The sequence below is a fragment of the Chlorocebus sabaeus genome, chromosome 5 (assembly GCF_047675955.1).
Source record: "Chlorocebus sabaeus isolate Y175 chromosome 5, mChlSab1.0.hap1, whole genome shotgun sequence".
NCBI lineage: Eukaryota > Metazoa > Chordata > Mammalia > Primates > Cercopithecidae > Chlorocebus > Chlorocebus sabaeus.
The window spans coordinates 9560289-9586698 of record NC_132908.1 but is presented as its reverse complement, the minus strand read 5'-3'; the positions used below and the strand labels follow the sequence as shown (position 1 = coordinate 9586698).

At 40.2% G+C, this 26410-nt stretch overlaps 1 protein-coding gene across 2 annotated transcripts in view; it reads left to right on the top strand.

Annotated features, from left to right (window-relative positions):
* Positions 1 to 26410, top strand: part of GRIN2A (glutamate ionotropic receptor NMDA type subunit 2A) — a 426336-nt gene that overhangs the window by 276973 nt on the left and 122953 nt on the right. For both annotated transcript variants that reach the window (XM_007985424.3, XM_007985396.3), the window contains exon 5: positions 16716 to 16830. In XM_007985424.3, the coding sequence (XP_007983615.1) occupies positions 16716 to 16830 (115 nt within the window). The remainder of the gene's footprint in view (positions 1 to 16715; positions 16831 to 26410) is intronic.

The window sequence follows — 26410 nt, the reverse complement described above, 5'->3', positions numbered from 1 at the left end:
TAAAATTTTATTTAAAAAAATAATATCTAGTAAAATTGACTGTTGGAGGAGTGACTGTATGATTCTTAGCACACAGATAGATTCATATAAATCATGACCACAATCAGGATTCAGAGCCGTTCCATCACCCCACCCCCCAAAATCCCTTACATATGTACTTACAGCCACACCTTCTGCTCTAGCCACACAATCACTGTCTGTGTCTGTAGTTTTGGCTTTCTGAGAATGTCATATAAGAGAATCACACAGTGCATAACCTTCTGAGGATCACTTCTGTCAATCAGTAGAATGCCTCTGCAATTCATTCAAGCTGTTCTGTGTTTCTATAATTCATTGTTTGTATTCCCATATTGTATTTCATTGTATATCCATACAATGATCTCACTCTTAGGTATTTAACCTATGGTCACACAAAAACCTGTGCACAAATGTTTATAACCTCTTTTCATAATTGCCCCAAACTGTAAAACACCTAAATGTCCTTCAATGGCTGAATAGAAAAACAAGACTTTTGTGGTCGGGCATGGTGAGTCATGCCTGTAATCCCAGCAGTTTGGAAGGCCAAGGTAGGCAGATTGCTTGAGTCTAAGAGTTCATGACCAACCTGAGCAATGTGGTGAAACCCTCTCTACAAGAAATACAGAAATTAACCAGCTACTAAGGAGGCTGAGGTGGGAGGATCACTTGAGCCCCGGAGGTTGCAGCTACAGTGAGCGGTGATTGTGCCACTGCACTCCAGCCCGGGCAACACAGCAAGACCCTACCTTGAAAAAAAAAAGAAAGAAAAATAAAACTCTGTGATTTTCACTGAGAAAAAATAAATTCTTATTAACTTAGGCACACAAAAAGGTGCAAAATGATTTATTGGTTCATTCATCTAGAAAGGATGGACTTGTTATCTTGCGTGTCTAGATCCGGGCTCAAATGGTGTCTTCAGGTCTCCCTCTGCTTCACATATTTCTCCCTGTTAAGGTGTGTTGTTTGCCTCTGGAAGATAGGGAATGAACTCATGTAAACTAAGTATTGACTCACATACTTTTAGCACTGTATCTTTTTAAGTCCAGAAAGACAGTGATCCCTTCTAGTTGCAATAAAAAATTCCCAGAGAAGAAATGTGATTGAATGAGATTGAGTCATGTGCCGATCCCTGAACCAATCTCTGTGGCCAGAGATGCCCTTCAGGTTTCGTGGAGGAAGATCTATTATCAGAAAATGAAAGTAACCAGAAACAACACTATGACTGCATTTCCAGTGGAGGAAGGTGTAGGAACAAAAGCTAAGAAGTGGAAAATCACAAGACTTTACTGGGATACCATGAGTGGTTTGGGTTTGCTCCAGTGCAGGATACTGTTAGGAACAGTTTTAGGATGGAAGGTTGGAAAAATTAAAGTTGGCCGAGGAGCATGGATTTTATTTTTGGACAATGGGGATCCATTTCAGGGTTTTGAGAAGGGTGGCACATGATCAGAGCTGAGGTGTGGGAACATTCATCTGGCAAGTGGGCTTGATATGAGTGTGGAGGATGAAATGTAGGAATCTGGATAGCAGTACAGATGTTATAGTCCAGGTAGGAGCAAAGTGAAAGACATTTTGGTAGCAAGCAACAGAAATAAACCCCGATTAGCTTAATTTAATTAAAAGGAGGTAATGAAGGAGAAACAATAGAAAATATTGCTTGGGGCTTTATTAGGCCTTTTAAAAATCAAAGTATAAGTTGAGCAACTAATCTTTGGAAAGGTCATAATGAGGCAACATTCTTGATGAAGGAGAGTCACTATTACATTGGTTTTGAGTCAACAATTCGTGGTCTTTGTGTCTTACCTATCAAGTTTCAAATTCCTAGGAGAGAGAATCTAATTGATCCACCATGGGACAGGTGCACCTCTCCCCCTTGTATATATTTTTATGACCAGGGAAACAAGTAAGTGTTCAGGTACACATAAGGGAGGACTTTTTCAAAGATTGGGGCTTATTGTATGTCCATAGGCACATCCCTCCACCCCAGAAGGGATGTAGTCCTGTGAACTGTACTAGTATAGAAGGAAGCCTAGGTTTTTGCTAGAGGAAGGAACATGAATATTTTTCAGTTCATTTAGAACAGACAGTCCAAATGAGCAGCCAGTAGATCGGTTTTATTTCATTTACATTTAAATGAATTTGAATGCCTTTAGCTAAGATTTTCACCACTGTTATCATCTTGCACCTGGCTCATTTTACTCATTGATGTTATCTGCCCAGTCCTGAAAAGCATGAGAGATTTGTATTCTTTCTGATAAATCAACTTGGTGTTTGCCCTGAAGAAAAGCAAGTAGAAATGGAGTAATGGAAGATTAACCAGTATACTGATGGGCCAGATCCCCCTCCTAATGTTCTTACAGCAACAGGAATGTTAGCTGCAGATGTATTGCAATTTATTGTAATTATTTGCATAGGATCTGCCTTTCCCTTAAACTCTAAATTATTGCAGAGAAAGGACAACACAATTTTTACTTACCACTTTATTTCCTATACTTTGCTAGCATAAAGTAGATGTTCAATTAATGTTTATTGAATTGATGTGTTTACTAAGGTTTGAAACCTTTCTATAGATGTCCTTTTGGTATATTTCTTAGTGGATCAAACTCTTAATTTGTGGTCCATAATTTATGGTTTTGGTTTTAGCACTGAAATTTTCATGCCACAGGAAACACCTCAGTGCTGGGACAACTGGGATGGTTGGTCACACTACTACTGGATGTCAATCAAAAACAATGTACTACTGGATGTCAATCAAAAAAATGTGCTTATCATAGGCCCCCTTCTAACTCTCATGATGCCACCATGAAACTTTGCAACAATGCTGTGTAGTTGTTATGGATTGAAAGTTTATGTTGAAACCCTAATCCTCAATGTGATAGTATCTGGAGGTGGGGCCTTGGGGAGGTAATTAGGGTTAGATGATGTCATGAGGGTGGGTCCCTTGCAATGGAAATAGTGCCCTTATAAAAAGAGGAAGAGCCAGGTACAGTGGCTGACCCCTGTAATCCCCGCACTTTGAGAGGCCGAGGTGGACAGATCACTTGAGGCCAGGAGACTGAGAACAGCCTGGCCAACATAGCAAAACCCTGTCTTCATTAATAATGCAAAAAATTAGCTGGGCTTGGTGATGCACACTGGTAATCCCAGCTAGTGGGGAGGCTGAGACATGAGAATCTCTTGAACCCGGGAGGTGGAGGTTGCAGTAAGCTGAGATCACGTTGCCGCACTCCAGCCTGGGTGACAGAGCATGACTCTGTCTCAGAAAGAAAAGAAAAGAAAAAGAAAAAGAGGAAGAGACACGAGATAGATCTCTCTCTACCATGTGAGTACACTTTAGGAAGACAGTCTTCTATAAATAGGCAAGAGGGCTTTCACCAAATCTGCTGGTGCCTTGATCTTGAACTTTCCAGCCTCCAGAACTGTGAGATGCAAATATTTGTTAGTTAAGCCACCCACACTATGGTAGTTTGTTACAGCAGCCTGAACTGGTGAAAACAGTGGCCTTACCCCCACTGACACAGAAGTGAGCTGACTCTCAAATAACTTGATTTCCTTAAGGGCATAAACACCAACAATTGTGGATTTAAAACTCAACTTCAGTTTGCCTGTCTCTAAATCCACTCTTCTCTGCAATTCACAGTGTTCCCAGAGTTCAAGGTACTGGGCTATGAATTCTTATCCTCAGGGAGTTGACAGTCTGGGAGAGGTGATAACATTGTTCAGGCTATGAATTACACAAGTCCAGGGGCAGCCTTCATACCGGCTTCATCAAAGATTTGTATTTTATTTTGACAGTTGTTCTGGCAAATGGTAGTAAAGGGTCTTCAGAAAGAGATGTCTTTTTAAAATTAGTCCTGAGTGGTTGGGACTAACATAAATAAAGAAGGTGCCCTCTAAGAGGTGTGTGCCACATGAAGAACAGGGGTTGAGAGTGGAAGAGGATGCATCTAACTTGAAGGAGTCAGGTAATACTTTGTGGAGGAGGTATTATTTGCGATGATCATGAGGGGTGGCCAATAAGTCTGATGCAGGGAATGAACAGGAATTATAGCTGCAGAAAAATAATATGGACAAAGATTTGTGGCCTGGCTTATTGTCCTTCCTCAGCCTTCCTTGTGTTTGGTGTCAAGTAGGGAAAAAGGTGGTCCCGAGGTGGAGATTAAGGTATCCCTTTTTGAATCAAGTCAATAAATGGTGAACATGCTGTGCTCAATGGCAGTTCTGCTGGATAAACATAAATAACAAAAGGGAAGATCTGACCTTTGCTCCTGGTGGGACCAAATGTGTGAATGTGGAATCCTCAGAGACTAGCAGGAGACAATGTATTGCTAAGTGCTGATGCATGAGGAATGGATTAAAAAATCCGAGAGAGGCTGGGCACCGTGGCTCATGCCTGTAATCCCAGCACTTTGGGAGACTGAGGTGGGCAGATCATGAGGTCAGGAGATTGAGACCATCCTGGCTAACACAGTGAAGCCCGGTCTCTACTAAAAATACAAAAAATCAACTGGGCGTGGTGGCACGTGACTGTAGTCCCAGCTACTGGGGGAGGCTGAGGCAGGAGAATTGCTTGAATCCAGGAGGCGGAGGTTGCAGTGAGCTCAGATCGCACCACTGCACTCCAGCCTGGGCAACAGAGTGAGACTCCATTGCCCATCCCCGCTCCCACCCTGCCCCCACCCCGCCCCCACCCCCACAAAAACAAAACAAAACAAAACAAAACAGAACCAAGAGAAGGAAAGATTATTAGGAAACCCCACAACGAAGAAACAGCTTGAAATCAGCCTTGTTAAAAACAAATACTGGGTTTAGACTGAAGAAGATGAGGCAGAAAGGCATTCTGGGTGGGAGGAACAGCATATACTAAGAGATGGGGTTAGGACCAAATGCATTGTGTATTCACAGGGGTGGGGGAAGATAAGGAGATAAAATTAAATATTGTAGAGTTGGAAAAATAAAGAAGTGTGTGGTACCACTGCCCCATTTATCAGAGAAGGCAACCGAGGTGTAGGGAGGTTAAATGAGTGCTGGTGCACCTTAATTCAAAGGCTTTGAAATCCGAAAGATTTTGGTTCAAATAACCAGTTGACTGCTTAAGCCAACTAAAATTATTATTTTTTTAATGACAGAAATTCTAAAACATAAAAGTAGCTTAAAGAAGATAGGCACTGAATTATTTCTTGTGCAAAGGTTGTCTAGGGCTGGTGTGGTATTCCACAGTGTCAGGGACCCAGGCTCTTTCTACCTTGTGGCTCTGCCACCCTCAGCCAGTGGCTTCCACATCATAATTCAAGATGGCTGCTACTGCTCCAGCCATCATATCTGCATTGCAACTAGAAGGAAGGAGGAAGGAACAAAGATGGGCTCACCTCCTCCTTTTACAGTACTTCTTATAAGTTATACATATCATATCTTCTCTCTTCCTATTGTCCAGAACATTGTCATAGGGTCATGCCTAGCTGCTAGGGAAGCTGGAAATGTAAGCTTTATTATTGGAGGTTCTGTGCCCCTCTAAAAATAGCATTTCTGTTACTAAGGCAGAAGAAAAGAGAGGATATTGATGAACAACCAGAAGTCTCTTGACACCCCATATAGCTTTTCACACCATTATAAAACCCACCTCTGTTTTCTCTCTGTAAAATGAGAAAATCTGCACTTAGTTCTTAGGGTGAGAATTCAGGTAACATATGGGAAGTATCTGGCACACCATTCAACACGTATTAGAGGCTAAATACATTTTAGTCCCTTATCCTTAAGTGATCGCTCTTACTCACATATTCAGGGAGATAGGACAAGATTCTAGGTCTCCTGATTTGAAAACCAGAGTTCTTCTTTTGTAGTAGCATGGATGAGCAAATATCTTAATTGTTTCCTAGTTTATTTGTTTAATTGATTAATATAAAGATATTTTCCCTGGTCAGGCATGGGATGTGGTAGCTCATGCCTGTAATCCCAGCACTTTGGGAGGCTGAGGCAGATGGGGCATTTGAGGTCTGGAGTTTGAGACCAGCCTGACCAACCCCTTCTGTACTAAAAATACAAAAATTAGCCAGGCGTGGTGGTGCACACTTGTAATCTCAGCTACTCGGGAGGCTGAGGCATGAGAATCACTTGAACCCGGGATGCAGAGGTTGCAGTGAGCTGAGGTCTCCAGCCGGGGTGAAGACAAGACTCTGTCTCAAAAATAAATAAATAAATAAAAGATATATTTTCGCCAAATAATACCATATAAAAAAGAACAACATATTAACGATGTAAGTGGAGTTAGGAGTGTTAGAGTCCCATTGGCATATCACACCCAACCTTTCCTCTCTGCCTTTGAGTTACCTCACTGGATGTCTAGTAGTAATTCACAGAGCACAGGTAGACACCTACTAGACAGAGAGACAAAGTAGGGCTCATCATCAAAAGCAAAAACAAAAGAAAACAAAAAGAGAGCTGAGACTTGCATTCATTCCATGAATTTGCATTGAGCATCTACTCTATACCAGCTACTATTCTAGGTTCTTCAAGGGAGAAAAAGCAGGGGAAAGAAAAACCAGGCAAAATCCCTGCTTTTATGAGTTCTATATTCCAGTATGCAAATATCCAGAAATTCTAGAATAAAAATCACACCTGGAATTGAATGTCAATTGATCCATATCATCTCATTCTATAGTTTTTGGTAGGAAGAGCAACATGCATGCACATCTGCCCCTTTGAGATCTTGAATAATTTGGCAGCATAGGCACAGGTGATTGAGTGAGCTTGGAAATGCTGGTCATGCTACATACATTTTTTTCTGCTGTTTTGGATTAGAAGCTCATTATGTGAGCTGGTTTCACTGGCTCTTGTGCCAGCCAGTTCAAAGTGGTTAGGTGAGCCATAGTCATGAGAGGTTAATGGTGACGTCTTTGGTGCTATTTTAACAGTTCTGGTAATATAAATACTACCCAGAATTTCCAGATTCCTCATCCCAGGTTCCTGAGAAAACTCCAAATAGAGGGAAAAAGAGCAGCCTGGGATTTGAAGAACCACTTTATTAATGGTCATTCAGAGTTCCAATAACTCCCAATAAAGTAGAATTAGGAAATGCATCTGAGACCCTACTCTATACGCCCTGCTTCTAGTTGAAATCTTTGGCCAGCTGTGTCAAAGGTTCAGGTATGCTGTCTGGAGTTGGGAGGAGGAGAGCCATATTTACAGGAAAGAGCTTTGTCCTAACTTATCTCAAGTTTTAGACATGGAGGTTGTATTACAAAAGACAACATGTAGGGTCCTGTACTTAAAGAGTCACCCTTGACTCAGGTGTGCTCCCTGAATAGAGTTGGAAGCCCAGGCTGGCACATGGATTACAACCTTTGTACCATAGAAGCTTCACTCAGCAGTAAGCCCAGTCCAGGGGATGCTGTGAGCTCTGAACAATCAGATGAGCTCCTCCTCTCTCCTTGGGGTAGTGCCTAGATGAGCTCTCATTGCCTCCTTTGCAGGACTGGAATTAGCAGCCAAGATGATTCTCCAGCATTTAAAAGAAAGCTTTTGACCCAAAATTTTAGGAGGAAGACAACAATTATATGAAATCATGACAACTACTGCTACCCCTACCATCGTTTAGCAGACAGCCATAATGTGCCAAGCACTCTGCTGGCCGTTATCACGTTCTGTATCTCATTAGACATCATTTAATGTGATCCCTATAATTACCCAGTGACATGGCTGTTATGACCTCACTTTTACAGAAAAGGAAACAAATCTGACTCTCAGAACTGAGGATACTTGGCTGAGGTTGAAAGCCACAAAACTGAATTCTAACTCAGGCTATCCAATTCTTGCCATATTGCCTCTTGGCAGTTGTTGCACCGGAATGGAATATTTAGTGTGCAGGATCCTAGAGACCTATGTCTGCTCATTCATTTGTTTATTTATTCCACAGGTACTTTTAAGATCCAGCTTAAAAGTCAGGACACACCCTCTTCTAGGTGTTTTAGAGTTGCAGTGATCAGAACAAAGACCCCTGCCCTCATCAAGATTTTTATTTTCTGTCCTAAAATCATTAAAATTCAGTATTGCTCAGCTAAGACAACTAACATTATTTTTTTAATTGGCCACAATAGAATTTGTGTTAAAGAGTAAACAATACTTTTCTCCTTATAAAAGTCCCTTTCTTTTTTCTGTTTCTTTATGCTGTGGTTTCTGAGCCCATTTTAGTGTATCTCTGTGTTGGAGTTATTATTTTTCTGCCTCGACATTTTTTTTTTTTTTTTTTTTTTTGAGACAGAGTTTCGCTGCGGTTGCCCAGGCTGGAGTGCAATGGCGTGATCTCTGCTCACCACAACCTCCGCCTCCTGGGTTCAAGCGATTTTCCTGTCTCAGCTACGTGAGTAGTGGGGATTATAGGTGCCCACCACTACGCCCGGCTAATTTTTGGTATTTTTAGTAGAGACAGAGTTTCACCATGTTGGCCAGGCTGGTCTCAAACTCCTGACCTCAGGTGATCCACCTGCCTCGGCCTCCCAAAGTGCTGGGATTACAGGAGTGAGCCACTGCACCTGGTCTTCTCTGCCTTGACATTTAAGTCTTGGCTCTATTGTCAAGCCTTTTTAATTGTTCATGGGGAACCGGAAACCACCAATAAGTACTGTATATAAAATTGAGCACCAGGGCAAAGAGAAAGGTGCTGCCATCGAAAGACAGCACAAGGATGTTCAGAGGAAGAAGAGAATGAGGAGGTGAATGAGTTGGGAATTGAAAACTGGCAAAAGTGGAGTGAAGTTGTGCTAAAGAGGGATGAGGATGCATTTGTGCCCATGAGGGAGTAGTTAATGGAAGATGAGAAAGCACTAAGACAGACATCAAAGTTGAAGGGATTTGCAAACACCAGGAGAATGCTTGTAAGAGAAAAAAAAAAAAAAAGCCTCTAAAAATGAACATGTCTTGAGAATTGAAAAGAGGTTAAAGAAAACGGCAACTGTGTTTTCAAAAACATGTAAATTAAATGACAGACTAAGAAACTGTGACACCTCAAGCAGTTCAAGGAGGCATTTAAGGGACACTGTGATTCAGGAAATGTCCCTGGGAACTTCAGAAATGGCAAAGCAGATGGAAAATTAACCAAAAATTGAGAAACACTAAATGGGTTATGGTGGCATTTGTGAATCAGTAGGAGAATTAGAGTCTAAGGGAAAATAGTGAATAATAAATACATCTAGAGAACATCTCAAATAATTCGATTTTGGAAGTTAAAGGATACTTATGACTGTAAGGCGAAAGAGATAAAATAGAAATCTGGAGGAATGAGATATTTTAAGTCATAGTTAAAGAAACTTATGTAGCCCATTATGGTTGGCTGTTCACACAAGGACAGAGGGACTCTGGAAATGAGTATACTAAATGGCAAGGGGAAGCATGGTTTTAAAAAGCATTGCATTTGTAGTAGGGTGTTAGAAAATATGACAGGGTGGAAAAAGAGTGAAAACTACATGGAAAATTTGCATCAATGTAACTACTGTTTATTAATAGCTGTATGCCAGGCATTGTGCTAGGCATTTTATATGAACTATGAAGTTAGGTTAAACTGTATGAAACTGTCATGGCTAGTTTATATGGTTTAACTTAATCCATTTTTGCAAAAAAAGGAAATGGAGGCTCAGTAGATTTTAAATATGCTGCCAGGTACTGTCTCACTGTAAAGCCTCTTCTCCTTCCTTCATGTCATGAAACCTCGACAACACAGAAGCAGCAAGTTATTCTTTTATTCATTCTGCACATGTTCAGCACCAGCTTTGTGCCACACACCCTGTTTAGCACTAGAAATATAATACTAAACAAGGCAGATGAGGTCCCTGCTTCCATGATTCCAGTCTACCAGTTAAAAACAAAAGTAAAGGCACAAAGACAGTCTAGAACAGCTAGCTGTCCATTAGGAATAAAATGCGAGTCACGTGCAACTTAAATTTTTTGGTAGCCCATTAAAAAAGTGAAGAGAAGCAGATAAAATTAATTTTAATAATATATTTTATTTAACCCAACGTGTCTAAATGAACATGAAATCAACCTAAAATTATTTATGAGACCTTTTACTCTTGAAAAATACAGTCTTCAAAATTCTGTTTGTAGTTTTACATGGATGACACATTTCAATTCAGACTAACCACATTTCAGATGCTCAATAGCTACATATGGTTGGTGGCTATCTAATGTGATAGCAGGCCTAGAGAGAATTGGACAATTCTGGCCCTATTTCTTTTTAATCATAATATAGGAAATATTGCCTGCCTATTTTTCAGTGTTTTCTCTGATCACCATGGATCACCATTCATACAGCACAAAACACAAGGGGAAGAGAAATGTTTATTTCACCTGGACTTCAACTTCATACACTTAACACTGTAAATACCAGAGGAAATGTGTATGTATATGTACATATTTTATGTATTTTATATATGTAATATGTAAACATATATATAATATATATATATATATAGTGTTGTGTCATTGACAATAAAAAACAACTTAGCACTTTACCACTAGTGACTGACAACACAGAAGTGGTCTTGGCAAATCACTAGAGTCTTCCCCTTCTCTATTTGCCAGCATGCTTCTATGTACTTATTGCTCCTGACGGAGATATTGAAGCTGTAATTTGAGGCTTAGAAGCAGTCAGAATTTCTGACATTTTATCTGACCACTAAAGGTTTATGATCAATTTTGTAGAGATAAGCAAAACAATGATAAGATTTTACTGTTTAATACAAGTGCTCAGCAGGTGTTAATGGGAACTGATCAATGTGGTGTAAAATGGTATTTCCCTAGGTAAATAACTCTGCTCTGGAGCAAGTTTAAATGGGAAGAAAGCCCATGGAAATATGGATTGTCCTTTCTAGAAATTGGATGGGGGAATTGAAGGTAATAGGTACTTGCTCCCTGCCAACTTCATAATGAAATTACTGTTCAGCAGAAATTTCTGTTAGAGGTTGTTTTTCCCCCCCTCCCAAGGGACTGAAGACTTTTAATAGAAAAAGAAAGACAATATTAACATTAAGTATATGGAGTCATTTGCCCAGAATATTGAATCTTAAAGGAATACAGAAAAATCTGAAGCATGAGGATTTCTGCATAGTTATTTTCATATAATCTGAAGAAGAGTGTTTGCGTCTCAATTATCACTCTGCTAATTCCATCTGATTTTGCTACAAAATGGAAGAAAACGGAACAAGTGGAGAACATGGAGATGGGAAATTAAAGAAGGAGATTTTAAGTAAATTCAACTGGCAAATCCAAAGAAAGGTGCTCAACTGCGTCTGCTACCTTCTTGATTAAAACAATAACTGTGTTGACTGGGTGTGGTGGCTCACACCTGTAATCGCAGCACTTTGGGAGGCTGAGGCAGGTGGATCATTTGAGGTCAGGAGTTCAAGACCAGCTTGGCCAACATGGTACAACCCTGTCTCTACTAAAAATATAAGAATTAGCCAGGAGTGGTGGCAGGTACCTGTAATCCCAGCTACTTGGGAGGCTGAAGCAGGAGAATTGCTTGAACCTGGGAGGCGGAGGTTACAGTGAGCTGAGATTGCACTGCTGCATCCAGCCTGGGTGACAGAGTGAGACCCTGTTTCAAAAAGCAAAAACAAACAACCCCCAAAAAAGTTGCTGTGACATTCAGTTCATGTTATGTAACCTCGTGAATGGCTCTCCCCAGGACCAAGTGTCTATATCGAAACCAAAACATTTGTTCCCTAATCCAGCATTTCCAAACAGATAATAAACTGGATATTTCTAAATTTCTTGATAATTTCCTAAATTTTTCAGTTTTCCCACATTTGGGACACTAGGTAGACTCAACCTGAACTACATTCACCCCAAAGTGTTGGATAATTGAAACCTGGTTTAAGATCTCATTGTACTCAATAAGAAACACCTCAGTGAGTTGGTCACCCTAATTATGAACTTAGGGCAGCAGGTACAGAGTGACTGGTAACTTATCTTCTGCTAGCTGAGGTCAAGGCCACTGGTGGTCTTTGTCAGCTGTTTTTGTATTGAAATTCCATTGCAGTTGCCTGCCTATCTCTCCAGTCTCTTCATTCCAACTGTTGCTTTCTTTGACCGTTGTCTCTATTCCTTGCTTGGGTTACTACAAAGCCTCATCTGTTTGCCCATCTGCATCTTACAAACTTGCAATTAAAGTCTAAAGGGAAATAGTGAATAATAAATATGTCTAGGATGAAGTCTAAACTCCATAGTACAGTCTATATAGTACTTACTTACCTGACTCCTGCGTCTGTCTCTAGCTTCCTCTCCTAAGTTACTTTCCCACTTGCCCCCCACTTCCCTGCCATTCTGAACTGACTGCAGCTCATTGAACACGTCATGATGTTTCAGGATTCTCTGCCTTGGACTTTGCATTTTCTCCATATGCATAAGCAAGAGCTGCTCAACTTTTCCTTCCTCTTCCTTCTCAGCACAACCCAAATCCCTTCCACTTTGTTTCCTTATTCCAGTCATGGAATCACCATAGAATTAGCCACTCCTTCTCTTATGCTTTCCAACAACTTAGTCGAAATCTCTATTTTTACACTTACTATTCTTTGTTACATTTATTTTGTGTGTCTCTCTCCCCAACCTTGAAAAATTAAGTATTTTTGGTCTTTTTTGTATTATTTTCCTAGCATAGTTCTGCTACAGGGTATGATATATAGGAGGTACTCAAACATGCCTAATGGATGGAAGAATAGATGAATGTATTAATGAATGTATTGATGGATAGATGGATGAATGGATGGATTAATGAGTGGATGGATGAATGTATTGATAGATGGATGGATAGATGAATGGACAGGTAAATGTATTGATGGATGGATGGATAGATGAATGACTGCATTGACAGATGGATGGAAGGATAGATATATAGATGGTTGAATGTATGGATGGGTGGATATCCCTTTGGTAATGATCTGTCAACATACTCAGTTCTCAGACATTAACTGAGCCCCCACAGTATGCCAGACAATGTGACAGAGCTAAAAATAACCATGGGAAACAGAACCAAAATGTCAGCTTAAAAAATAAAAACAGCTTAACTTAGGCTCAATTAGTTACTTTGAAAGCCTGCTGATAATGAGGAATTTGACTCCAGTTCTCCACTAAACACTCAGTCCATGCAAATGTCTTCTTTAGAGTCTCAATAAGGAGTGTGAGGTGGAGCACCCCTAGTTGTGTGTATCTGGACCATGTTCATTTAGTTCATCAAACTCGGGCCAGGAAACATCAAAGGGAAGAAGGAAGAGAGAATAAAAAGTTTCAATTGTTTAAATAATGAATGGTTTTTAAGCCGTGAACAAAAATGTTCAAGTCCCCTCAAGTGCAGAGAAGCATTTTCACTTCTGCCCCTATTGGCCGCAAATCTGAGTGTATCGCTCCTCTACTTAAAATCTTTCCTGGCTCTCCGTGACCTTCTGAACAAATCCAAACCCTTCAGTGTGTCCATTATGATCTGGCTTCAGGGATCCTCTGCAGACTCATCCCACTGCACATAATATAACCGTCAGCTTTACTAAGCCATTTCCTACTTCCTCTAGCCTGTGTTACTACCTTTGCTGACTCTTTACTTAAGATGATCCCTCTGCCCAGAATGCTTTCTCCTGCCTCAACCCCTTCACCCATTAAGATTCCCTGGGAAGTCCTCCCCAGATTCCCCAGGTTGAGTTAGGGACCCTTTTGTCTGTGTTCTTTCATCTTCTTATATTTACTCTCCATCAGTGAATAAGTGGCATTATAGGTGCTGTCATTGTTTATGTGTCTATGCCATTGTATTATAAGAATGTGGGTAAGAGAGAAGACAAACACTGTGTTTTTTATTTCTGTATCTGGAAGACTTACTATAAGCCCTGACCTATATACCAGGCATACAGTAAATAGTTGTTAAATCAAGAAAATATCTTTCGGGCAGGCGTGGTGGCTCATGCCTGTAATCCCAGCACTTTGGGAGCCAGAGGCAGGCAGATCACCTGAGGTCAGGAATTCAGAACCAGCCTGGCCAACATGGTGAAACCCTGTCTCTACTAAAAATACAAAAATTAGCTGGGTGTGGTGATGGGCACCTGTAACTCCAGCTACTCGGGAGGCTGAGGCAGGAGAATCACTTGAACCTGGGAGGTGGAGGTTGCAGTGAGCAGAGATTGTACCAGTGTACTACAGTCTGGACTACAGATTGAGACTCCATCTCAAAACAAAACAAAACACAAACAAACAGATGACAACAACAACAACAAAAAACCTTTCTAGGAAATGATAAGAGATACCCCAAATAAACCAAATAGAATAGTGATTATCCTTTGTTCCTTCTAGAATAGCAGTGTTTTAGTTTTCTGTTTGTTAAAGTATTTGATTGCAGAGAACTTGAAGAATACAAAGATACATAAAAGAAAATGAAAAATACCTGTAACCCTTTTAGACATAGATAAGCTCAGTTTTTATCCTCTTTTCTGCTTCTTTAACATTAAGTAGTAAGCGTTTTCTCTGTATCATCAATTTGTCTTCAAAAACATGATTTTCAATGACCCAGATAGTCTATTGAATAAATACACAATATTTGCTCTTTTCCTTTTCCCCAATTTCTTCACTTTGTCCTTGGAAACCAAATTCTCCCCCGTACAACACCACCGTCAGTCTCTTCTGCACCATGCTGGTCCGGGGATGTACGTGTGACCCAATAGGCCAGTGTCTCTTTTTGAAATTTCTTGTAGCCTAGTTCTCTTCTTCTTCTTCTTCTCCTTCTTCTTCTCCTTCTCCTTCTTTTCCTTCTCCTTCTCCTTCTTCTTCTTCTTCCTTCTTCCTTCTTCTTCTTCCTTCTTCTTTCTTCTCCTCCTTCCTCCTCCTTCCTCTTTCTTCTTCTTTTTTTCTTTTCTTTTTCTTTTTTTTTAACTTTTTAGCATCTCTGGATGTTAATGGAATATGAAGCGAGAGACACAGTATCTTTCTGGGGAAGTCTTTGAATGCTTCAATCCACCATATTATATTTATCTTGTGTCTGCTAAGTGGCCACCACCATGTTGTCTCAGATGTCTTTAATGATATCACCTTTTTCTCAAGCTGGAAGGAGAGAAGAACCCTTGGGGAACCTCTCACCTGAAATCTGGGAGATGAAGTCTGCCTTGGCTCCCTGACTTCAGCCTGAGTACAGGCCAAGGTGGCTTTGAGGAGTGATGAGGGTATAAATGTTGTAAGGCAGAAAGACGTTACCTGCAATGAAAACACCTAGACCAAAAGTTAAGTTTATACATGTTACATAAGGTAGATTCTAGGAGTCATCCTTGATGCCTCTTTCTCCCCTCCCCTCATCTAATCTTTCACTAAATACCTCCTAAATCTCTCTCCACTCAGTCTTGTTTGCTGTCGCTTTTTCTCTTCTTCTTTGGCCACAGCCAGAGTCAAAGCCACCATTATCTTTGACCTGGATTATAAGAATAGCATAAGTAGTCCCCCTGTACCTGCTCTGGTTCCCCTCCAATCTGTTCACTACACAGTCTTCAACTAATATGATCTGTTACCTCTTTGATGTCACCCTTGCTTCTATGTCTTCCCATAGTTTTTGTTTGTTTGTTTGTTTTTCTGAAATGGAGTTTCACACTTGTTGCCCAGGCTGGAGTGCAATGGCAGGATCTCAGCTCACCGCGACCTCCGCCTCCCAGGTTCAAGCGATTCTCCTGCTTCGGCCTCCTGAGTAACTGGGAATACAGGTGTACACCACTATGCCCAGCTAATTTTTTTGTATTTTTAGTAGACATGGGATGGTCTTGAACTACCGACCTCAGGTGATTCCCCTACCTCAACCTCCCAAAGTGCTGGGATTACAGATGGGAACCACCGTGCCTGCACCTTCCCGTGGTTTTAAGACAGACATTTAACATAGTCTCTAAAATCCTGCACTTTCTGTTCCTATTCATCTTCTCAGCCTCGCCTGATCTCACATTTTCTTGTCTTCCTCTGCTTCAGCCTCACTGGTCTGCATTCAGTTCCTTGTATGCACACCACAGAGTCTTTGCACGTGTTGTCTCTTTTGCCGGTTTGTGTCTTTTCTTGCCTATGAATGCCAACTCATCCTTCAGATCAAGCTGCACTTCCTCAGCCTTGCCTCACCCCATTTCACTTTTTTTTTAGCATACTCTCCTCTCCCTTGTAGCATTTGTCATAGATCTGTGATTAATTAATTAATGTCTATCCTCCCCCTTAGACTCTAAACTTCATGAGGGTAGGAATCATGTTCATTTTCTTATTTACCCTGAACCAACTAGCTGAGTCCTGGCAGGTAGCAAATGCTTAATATATATTAGTTGAATAAATAATGAGTAATGGAATGTCATTTTTTCAACACTGAATGCCATGTGGTTTATGAGCAAGCAGCTTCCTTCAGGGAAGCTTGTTAGAGTATAATAGAATGTGCTTTCAGATCTTCCTATAAGAAGATCATTTGAATATAGGTCTATGGATCTGGCAGCACAAAAAACTTACATTCCATGTGTTAATTACAGTCCATTACTAAAGCATGGTCAACTAGCAATGGTTGCACGGGTATTAATACTTCTACAGAGAGGCTTCTTGTGATGAATATAGGTTTGTAAGTTTATAATTTTTCAGTATTCCATTAATGGTGGCATCTACTTAATTGTTTGATTACTCTAATTATTTCCTAAAATTTTGTCTTTCTGTCTTCCCCTTTCTAGGTTTATGGTCAATGTTACATGGGATGGCAAAGACTTATCCTTCACTGAGGAAGGCTACCAGGTGCATCCTAGGCTGGTGGTGATTGTGCTGAACAAAGACCGGGAATGGGAAAAGGTGAGCATCCTTCTGTGTGCTGAATGCAGGGGAGGGAAGAAAGCATGGGCAATAAAGGGGCTCACAGTGCTTCTTTCTCCCACGCATTTCCTGTTGAGCTGCTCTAGATCCCATCTCACAGCCGAGAGCACGTCTTTCTTCCAACAAGGCCGACTAAATGTTTAAGGTGCAATTGGAATGCTTTCCCTGGGTGAACTGTGGTACTTGTGTGATGTTCTCTATGTCTGTTCTCAAATCCCAGTAGGATAGATCTGAACTTAGGATAATTTAAAGACAGTGAAGTTTGGGTTGCAGCATTATACTAGTAAGTGTTGACTATATAGAAATGATCACACAAGTTTGCCTAAACTTCCTAATTGTGTACCATAGTCATTGCCATATGAATGAACCCTCTGTATTTTCATGTACTTAGTCTTTCGCTTTAAATAAACTCATTTTAAAAACTTAAATGTATCACTTCTGTAAATCATGCGTTAGAGAGGGAGGTTATTTTTCTTATAAAGCATATTTTCAACTACATGTATATTAGCTATTGAAAAATACAAAAAAATCAGTGTGCAAAGAAAAAAATCATCATCTTATGTACCATACACGTCGTGACCTGGGTCAGAGAGGAGAGACATCACAGGAAATTTACAGATGATCTCATACATACAATGACAATATCTGGTCCAGCTGCCCTCCCTCCTCCTGCATAATTAAATGCTTAAGTTAGTTGCTACAATTTCATATAAAGACTAGAATAAAAGAGATCAGAAAGCCTATGTTGTTATGTTGTTATCTTTTTTTTTTTTTTTTTTTTTGACAATCAATGCATGACCTCTGAACTACTTTAGCATCTTGAAATTTATCGTCACTTAGTACATCAAATGGAGGCCTGAGTGACCCTAGAGGGAAGGAAGATATAGGATGTGCTGTGGGAGACATAATGTAATTGACTGAAATCAGGGGGAAATACTATGCAAACAAAAGCATTGACTTTGGGGAGACAATGACAGATTCCTAGAAAAGAACAGTGAGGAGGAAGCTTAGGAAAGTTTTGCATGCTACACCTAACAGCTATAAAATGCACAGCCTTTCAAGTGCACGTGGGAAATCCACCAAAGTAGACTACATTTTGGAGCATAAAACAAAAGTCTCAATGTGTTTAGAAGAACTGAAATGATGGAGGATGCATTCTTTGATCATAACAGCATGAAAATAAAAATCAGCAACAAAAATATATCTAGAAAATCCCCAAATGTTTGGAAATGGCAACACACTTCTAAACCACCTATAGGTCAAAGAAGAAATCAGAAAGACATTAGAAAATACTTTGGCCGGAATGATAATGAAAACACAAAATATCAAAATTTGAAGAATAAGATTAAAGGCATACTAAGAAATTCATAGCTTTAACTGCTTATAATATAAAAGGAAAGTGTGAATTCAGTGTCAATGATTTAAGCTTATAAATTTAGAAGTTAGAAAAGAGCAAAGTAAACAAATGAAGTAGGAGAAAAAAATAATAAATACAGGAGTAAAAATCAACAAGGTAGAACACAAGCCATAGAAAAAAATCAACAAAGCCAAAAGCTAGTTCTTTGAAATGACTAATAAAATTCAGAATCCCTAGCAATAATGATCACACAAAAGTGAGAAAACACAAATAAGCCAATATTAAAAATGCAAGATGGACTATCACTTACACACACTACAGATCCTACAGGCATTAAAAAGATGAAAATAATATTATGAAAAATTTATGACAACAAATTTGACAATATAGATAAAAAGGGCAAATTCTGAAGGAACACAATTTTCTACAACTGACATGAAGGAATTGACAATCTAAGTAGCTCAATATAGATAAAATGGGCAAATTCTGAAGAAACAATTTTCTACAACTGAGATGTAGGAATTGACAATCTGAATAGCTCATGTTTGCTAAAAAACTGAAAATATACCTAAAAACTTTCCCATTTTAAAAAGACAAAAGAGAAACTCCTGGCCCAGATGGCTTTGCTTTGTACTATAACAAACATTTAAAAGAAATAACAGCACTCTATACAAAGTTTTTCAATATGTTACTAATCATAATCTAATAATTTTTTTAAAAAGGATAATACATCATGGATAAGTGGGAGCTATCTTAGGAATGCAAGATTCATTTAACATTTAAAAATTAAATTGATTTACCATATTAATAGAGTAAAGGGGGAAATATGGTCATTTCAATAAATGCAGAAAAAACATTTGACAAAATTCAATATCCAGTTATGAAAAAGATGATAAATTCCTCAATCTGATAAAGAGTATCTATGAAAAACCTATAATATATATTATATATCTATTTATATATATTATGCATATAATATATATTATATGCACATATGCATATCACAAGATTATTTGATAATTTTTAAGTTTTTCTATTCTAAGTTTGGTACTGTGCATAAAATATATATATTAAATAAGCTTATATCTTATTTAATGATGAAATAATGAAAATAGATCCACATAGGGACATTCAAATGATTTTTGATGAATGATTATGACAACAGGGAAAAGGAAAGCCTTTTTAGTAAATGGTATTGGATTAACGGGCAATCTACATGGAATAAAAAAAAAACCTTGACCCATTGCTCACGTTATGCACAAATAATTACTTGAAGTAGATTGTAGGCTTAAATGTAAAAGATAAAACTATAAACTTTCTAGAAGAAAATATAGGAGAATAGTTTTGTGATCTGTGAGCCTCAGATTTCTTAAACCAAATATGAAAAACCATTAAGTAGTAGATAAACTGTGCTTCATCAAAATTAAAAACTTTTGCTCATCTAAAGACATTATTAGAAAATAAAAAAGAGGGCTGGGCATGGTGGCTCACGCTTGTAATTCCAGCACTTTGGGAGGCCATGGCAGGTGGACCACCTGAGGTCAGGAGTTTGAGACCAGCCTGACCAATATGGTGAAACCCTGTCTCTACTAAAATACAAAAATTAGCTGGGCACGGTGATGTGCACCAGTGGTCCCAGCTACTTGGGAGGCTGAGGCACAAGAATCACTTGAATCCAGGAGATGGAGGTTCCAGTGAGCCAAGATTGAGCTACTGCACTCCAGCCTGGGCAACAGAACGAGACTCCACCTCGGCCCCCAGAGTAGCTAGGATTACAGGTGTGTGCCACCACACCGGCTAATTTTTTATATTTTTGGTAGAGATAGAGTTTCACTATGTTGGCCAGGCTGGTCTCAGACTCTTGACAAGTGATCCACCCGCCTTGGCCTCCCAAACTGCTGAGATCACAGGTGTGAGCTACGTTCCTGGCCAGAAACTGTGTGTTTTCTAAAAATAAATTTAGACATACACAAATCTTATCCAGCAATTTTACTCCTACTTATTTATCCCAAAGAAAGATAAACATATATCCAAAAAGTAATACTTGTACAAGAATGTTCATTGCAACTTTATTCATTATAGCAAAACATCAGAAATAATTCAAATGTCCATCAACAAGGAAATGGATGAACAAATTATGGTATATTAATAAAATAGAATGGCCTGGTAATATGTGCAACAACATGGATGAATTGAAAAACATTATATGGAACCAAAGAAAGACATGAAAGATTGTATTGTGTGGTTCCATTTACATAAAGTTCAAGGGGAGGCAAACCTTCCCTACAGGGTTAGATACCAGAATAGTGGTTGCTTCTGTGGTTGAGTGCAGTTGACAGGACAGGGCACAGGGAATTTTCTGGAGTGATGGCAGTTACTTCCTGTCTTGAACATTTGTCAAAAGGCGTTAAATTATGACACAAAATCCATTCATTTTGTTGTATGTCATCGTGCTTAATTTAAAAAAAAAAAAACTAAATCTGTTCTGGGTATGGTGACTCACACCTGTAATCCTAGCATTTTGGGAAGCCAAGGCAGTCACATTGCCTGAGCTCAGGAGTTCAAGACCACCCTGGGCAACATGATGAAACCAGGTATCTACTAAAATATAAAAAATTAGCCAGGCATGATGATGGTGCCTATAATCCCAGCTACTCGGGAGGCTGAGGCAGGAGAATCACTTGAACCTGGGAGGCGGAGGTTGCAGTAAGCTGAGATCGCACCACTGCACTTCACCCTGGGTGACAGAGCAAGACTTTGTCTCAAAACAAAACAAAATCTTAAATCCTTCAAATTGGGATACCCAGCACAATTAGCTAACAGTTTTCACAGCATTCATATTTAACCCCCTGACATGAATACCAATTATAATAACAATATGCATTGCTTATTGATCACCTCTTCTTTTGATCCTTCAGTTGATCCACCAAAGCCCTGACTTCATGGTTTGTCTATTCATTTTTTCATTCAACAAATAGTTATTAAGTGCCTACTTTGTGCCAGGCACTATTCTTGATGTTTGGAGTCCATCATAAACAAGAGAAAAAATATTTTCTGTACTCAAGAAACTTAGATTCTAGTGTGTATATGGAGGAGATGGAGTAGGCTGGGATTCTATGGACTTCTGTCATGCTTAAGGAAAGTGTTAGCATCTAGTTCACTGTCCTTGGTTTTAACCTCCTTTCTTCCCTCCTATATACCCTGTAGTCCACCATGCAAGTGATTTGCAACTCCATGAATGTATATACCGGGTTCCTTCATGCATTTGGGACTTCGAATATGCTTTTGTTGTTGTTGTTGCCTATAATGTTTTATTGTATCACTACTTTCTTTTATCCATATTTCAAATCCTGATTTTCTTTTCTCTTACACATGTAAAGCCAAAATGCAATTCATGTTTTTTTCTAATCAGCCATAGGAGGTAGAGAATTGGAGCCTTTCTGCCTTATGTTGTTGGGTTTTAGGGTTTTCAACCTTTTGATGTTACACAATCTGCGATTCACTTTTGGAGCCGCCACATCATTCCCTTTGGTTGGTTTTAACCAGTCCTGGGGCAGGCTTGGCTCACACCTGTGAATTTTCTGTGCTACCTTAGAATCTGACTCATCTTCCAGGGAGCCGGTACACAAGGAGGCCACTGCAGTGCAGGTGACAGCTGCCCTTGATACACTCCATTTCCAAATACAGAAAATGCCTTTTAATATTTTGTGGGCCCTTCTTCAAATTCCTGTTGAAACATAGCAATTTCCCATAAAAGGCAGCTTGGGGAATTGCTGCTGAGTTGAGCTTAGAATGCACAAATGCTGCCTGTAGTTGTTCTATTCTCTTGGCACTCAGGGGATCTAGTGCTTCAGAAATAACTCTGTGTGCTTCTGTCGCGAAGAAAGAGAAAGCCAGTGGAGCAGGTAAATACTAGTCATGTTATCCTTAAAGCTGCCCCCCAGCACTACACGCTGGTACAGCAGGTCAACAGAGGGGAAGGACTGCCGAGGAGGGAGCTGTTATTCTGGGACTCGGAGGCAATTTCTTTTCATCTCTGAGGTCACTCAGTGGCGTCACTGGAAGCAGCAGCGTGTAATGAGGGTGTCTGGGAAAACATGACAAGCCCTTAGAGGGGTGCTTGCTTTTTGCTGGGCCTTTGTATGTGGCTGGTGTGGATTATACAGACGCCGAGCACCAGGCCTGCCTGTGTGCTGCAGACACAGAACTCAGGATGGAGCAGGCTTTCTCCTACAAATCGGGACTTTCATACCTTTTCTCTCTCCCTTTTTCTTCAGTGATTTTGGTCTGCCTTGGAGTTTGATGAGTCCAAGGCTTCCCAGAGATGCTCAAAAACAAAACCCTAGATGCCTCAGCCTCAGCCTCAGAAGACCCTACAGCCTCAAATTCCTGGGCGTGAGGGGTCTTCCTGCCAATTAGCAGTCTAGGCCAGTACAACCAACGCCCTGTGTATGTCAGCTCTGTGGCCAGCAGTTCATTAGGTACCAGGGATACTACAAGGATGCATAGGAAACCATCTCTCTTCTCAAGTAGCTCATAATAGAGAATTAAGCCAACCCTGGGACAACTGGATATAAGTGCTACTGGCCGTAGGACCATCCCCAGCACAGAGGGGAGAGAAGGGTGAACTTGGCCCAGTCAAGAAATTCTCTAGCCAGGTGTAGTGGTTCACACCTGTTATCCCAGCACTTTGGGAGACTGAGGCAGGTAGCTCATGAGGTCAGGAGATGGAGACTATCCTGGCTAACATTTTGAAACCCTGTCTCTACTGAAAATACACACACACACACACACAAATTAGCTGGGCGTGGTGGCGGGCACCGGTAGTCCCAGCTACTCGGGAGGCTGAGGCAGGAGAATGGCATGAACACAGGAGGTGGAGCTTACAGTGAGCCGAGATCCCACCACTGCACTCCAACCTGGCTGACAGAGCAAGACTCCATCTCAAAAAAAAAAAAAAATTCTCTAAGTGAGAATTTCTCACTTAGAGAAATTCTTTTTAAAGCTAGAAGCATTGGAGTTGGGTCTTGAGTAATAAATTGGATTTCTCTAGGCTGAACTACTTATTCTACCTGAAAAAAAATGATTTGAGGATAATTCTATTTACCATTTTAGGGTTACAGTAGCTTTATTTTATTTTATTTTTTAATTATTTATTTAGAGACAGAATCTCATACTGTCACCCAGGCTGGAGTACGGTGGCACGATCTCGGCTCACTGCAACCTCCGCTTCCTGGGTTCAAAAAATTCTCCTGTCTCAGCCTCCTGAGTAGCTAGAGTTACAGACATGTGTAACCACTCCTGGCTAACTTTTGTGTTTTTAGTAGAGACGAGGTTTCACCATGTTGGCCAGACTGGTCTTGAACCCCTGACCTCAGGTGATCCACTTTGGCTTCCCAAAGTGCTGGGATTATAGGCATGAGCCACTGCACCCAGCCTTACAATAGCTTTAAAATGAAAATATATGTGTGTTTATGCATACGCCTATATACACATACAGGCTAGCTTTTAAAAATTTGTTTAAGTTAACAAATAAAAATTGTATATAATTTTACTGCACATGATGTTTTGATATATTTGTACACTGTGGAAAAGCTAGATTGAACTAATTAGTGTATCCCAGACTAACTTTAAAAGAGATATATATTGAGAAAGAGATATATAAATATTTTTGAAGTTTTGACTTCAAATATAAATAGGACAAAATACATAAATATTAAAGTAAAACAAGCATTTTATTCCCCAGAGAAGATCTACTTAAAGATGATACCGATGTTCAAGAAGACATAAGGGAGACCCTTCCTTGTGTCTTCCTGAAGGAAATGTCCCGTTCTCGCTCTGATGGGTCTGTTTTTCTTTTTGTTTTCATCACTCTGTTTACATTTGGTTTCAGGTGCATTTTGCACAGAAACATGACCAGATCTCTCCCTCCAGCCCAGATCTGTCTCATGACCTCCAGACTTGCCTACAGCACCCCATGTGGCTGACCCACAGACACCCAATATCATCTTGTCCGAAGCCAAACTCATCATCTTCCTCCCACGAATATGCTTATTCGCCCGTGCCCCAACTCAGAAAGCTGTCTTCTTATTCCCCAAGCCCTAGTATTCAGCTGTCACCTGCTCCTGATGTTCCTGCCCCTTCAAACATTTTTCCTCTTTGTCAAGGACACCCTTTCCATTGATTCTGTATCTGGATAGCTCAAAGTGGGTCTGCCCTTTTCCACTTCATTTCTGCAGACCTGTATACTAACTCGTAAGAGTGTTAACAGCTTGCTTTGGCATTGTTTGTTTGCCTATTCATCTTTGCTTAGACTAGAAGCCCCAACAGGGGAAGGTCTGTTCCTTTCATCTGCGTTTTTTCAGCTTCACCACAAGGGTTTGGGCCTAGTGCACAAATGGACCCCTCTATGATCTGTTGGTATCGACGACTTCAGCCGCCATTTATTAAGAGCTACTCTGTATCAATAACTATGCTGAGAATTTTACATTCGTGATCTCATTTAGTCATCTAAGCAGGTATTCATTTAATGGCTCTTCTAAAGTAGGTATTCTTCTCCCTGCTTCAGAGATGGAAATTCTGGTTCAGAGAAGCTAGTGACCAGCTTCAGATCCCCCAGCTGCTGTGTGATGGTAGAAGGATGTAAGTGGAGGTCTGCCTGACCCCAAAGGCTGTGTTCGCCACCACTACATCATGTGGAACAACTGGCAGTGGGGTGGAGGTATTCTAGAGGAGAAATTTAGGGAGATCCTCCTACCCTTAGAAAGGTGTCTGCTTCCTTTCCTCTTACTGGAGGCAGTAGATTCAGCCTGAACCCAGCTAATGAGAACTCAGGGTATAGGCATTTATTGCATCTCCCAGACCTTGTAATTTTAAATTTTTTTTAGAGACATGGTCTCACTCTGTTACCAGGCTGGAGTGCAGGCACAATCATACCTCACTACAGCCCCAAATTCCTGGGCTTAAGGGGTCTTCCTGCCTCACTCTCCCAAGTAGCTGGGGACACAAGTGCACACCACCTTGCCTGGCTAATTTTTATTTTTTTTGCAGACACAAGGTCTCGCTATGCTGCCCAGGTTGGTCTCAATCTCCTAACCTCAAACAATCCTCCCATCTTGACCTCCCAGAGTGCTGGGATTACAGGCATGAGGCACCGCACCCGGCCCCTTCTATTTTTTGGTCTACAGTAGTTTCATCTTCCAATCTGTCTCATTAAGGGAGGGGATGCACCCCGTATGTTGTGTCTTGTGTGAAATAAAGTAGATTCCAGTTATAGGATTCCTAGTACAGATATGATAAAGGAGATCTTACAAAAGCTGTGATTACTCTCTCGAGTCTGTGGTTCTGACTGTGGCGTATCAATGTGCTGTCAGGTCTAGTGAGGCATGGTGATAAATGGAGTGCAATTATTACATGATGTGATTTTTAATTATAGAATGCCATAGCTCCCTCCTATCTAAATTATTGTATTTTAACTTTGCCATCACTACTACTACATTTAGCCTAGAAGGGCCCAGTAAGTGTCAAGATCTCAATAAAACATGCTGGTTATTAGTGTGAGTTTGCCCCTGTGTTTGTGTGTGTGTATGAGATATCAGCAGTCTTCGAAAAAGTTCATCCAGCCAAAGGATGGAAGTATTTTTGCAAACATGGTTCTTGACTTCTGTGCACACATTCCAGTGAAGATTATGTAAAAGAAATCATGAAGAAAAATTGTAGTTGTGAGGACACCCTGTAAATGACAATTGATAGAATGATTATGTGGATTGCTAAAATTGAAGTGCATTGTGACACATTCTACCAGCAGGCAGAAACATTACAACTCACTTTGCTTAGAAAAACAATAGCAACCCATTGGTAAAGCCATGAATTCTGACCACGGCTAGCACTGAGAGCTCACGGTGTGTTTTCAGTTTCTCCTTTACTGTTATATCTCTGTCAATAGCAGAGGCTCAATAAGTATTTGTAGAATGAATGGAAAGGCCCTTTTCCCGTTAACTTCCCCAAGTGAGGAGCATCTTTCATTATGGTCATTTTATACCTGTGGTTCCTTGGGCTACCTAGATTAGAATCACCTTGGGAAAAATGTAAAGGCCTTAGCCCTGCCTCAAATCTATGGAATCAGCATTTCTGATTCTGAATCTGCATGTTTTTTTTAAGCCTCCCTAGTGATTCTCATGCCCATTAAAGATGTAAAGCTAC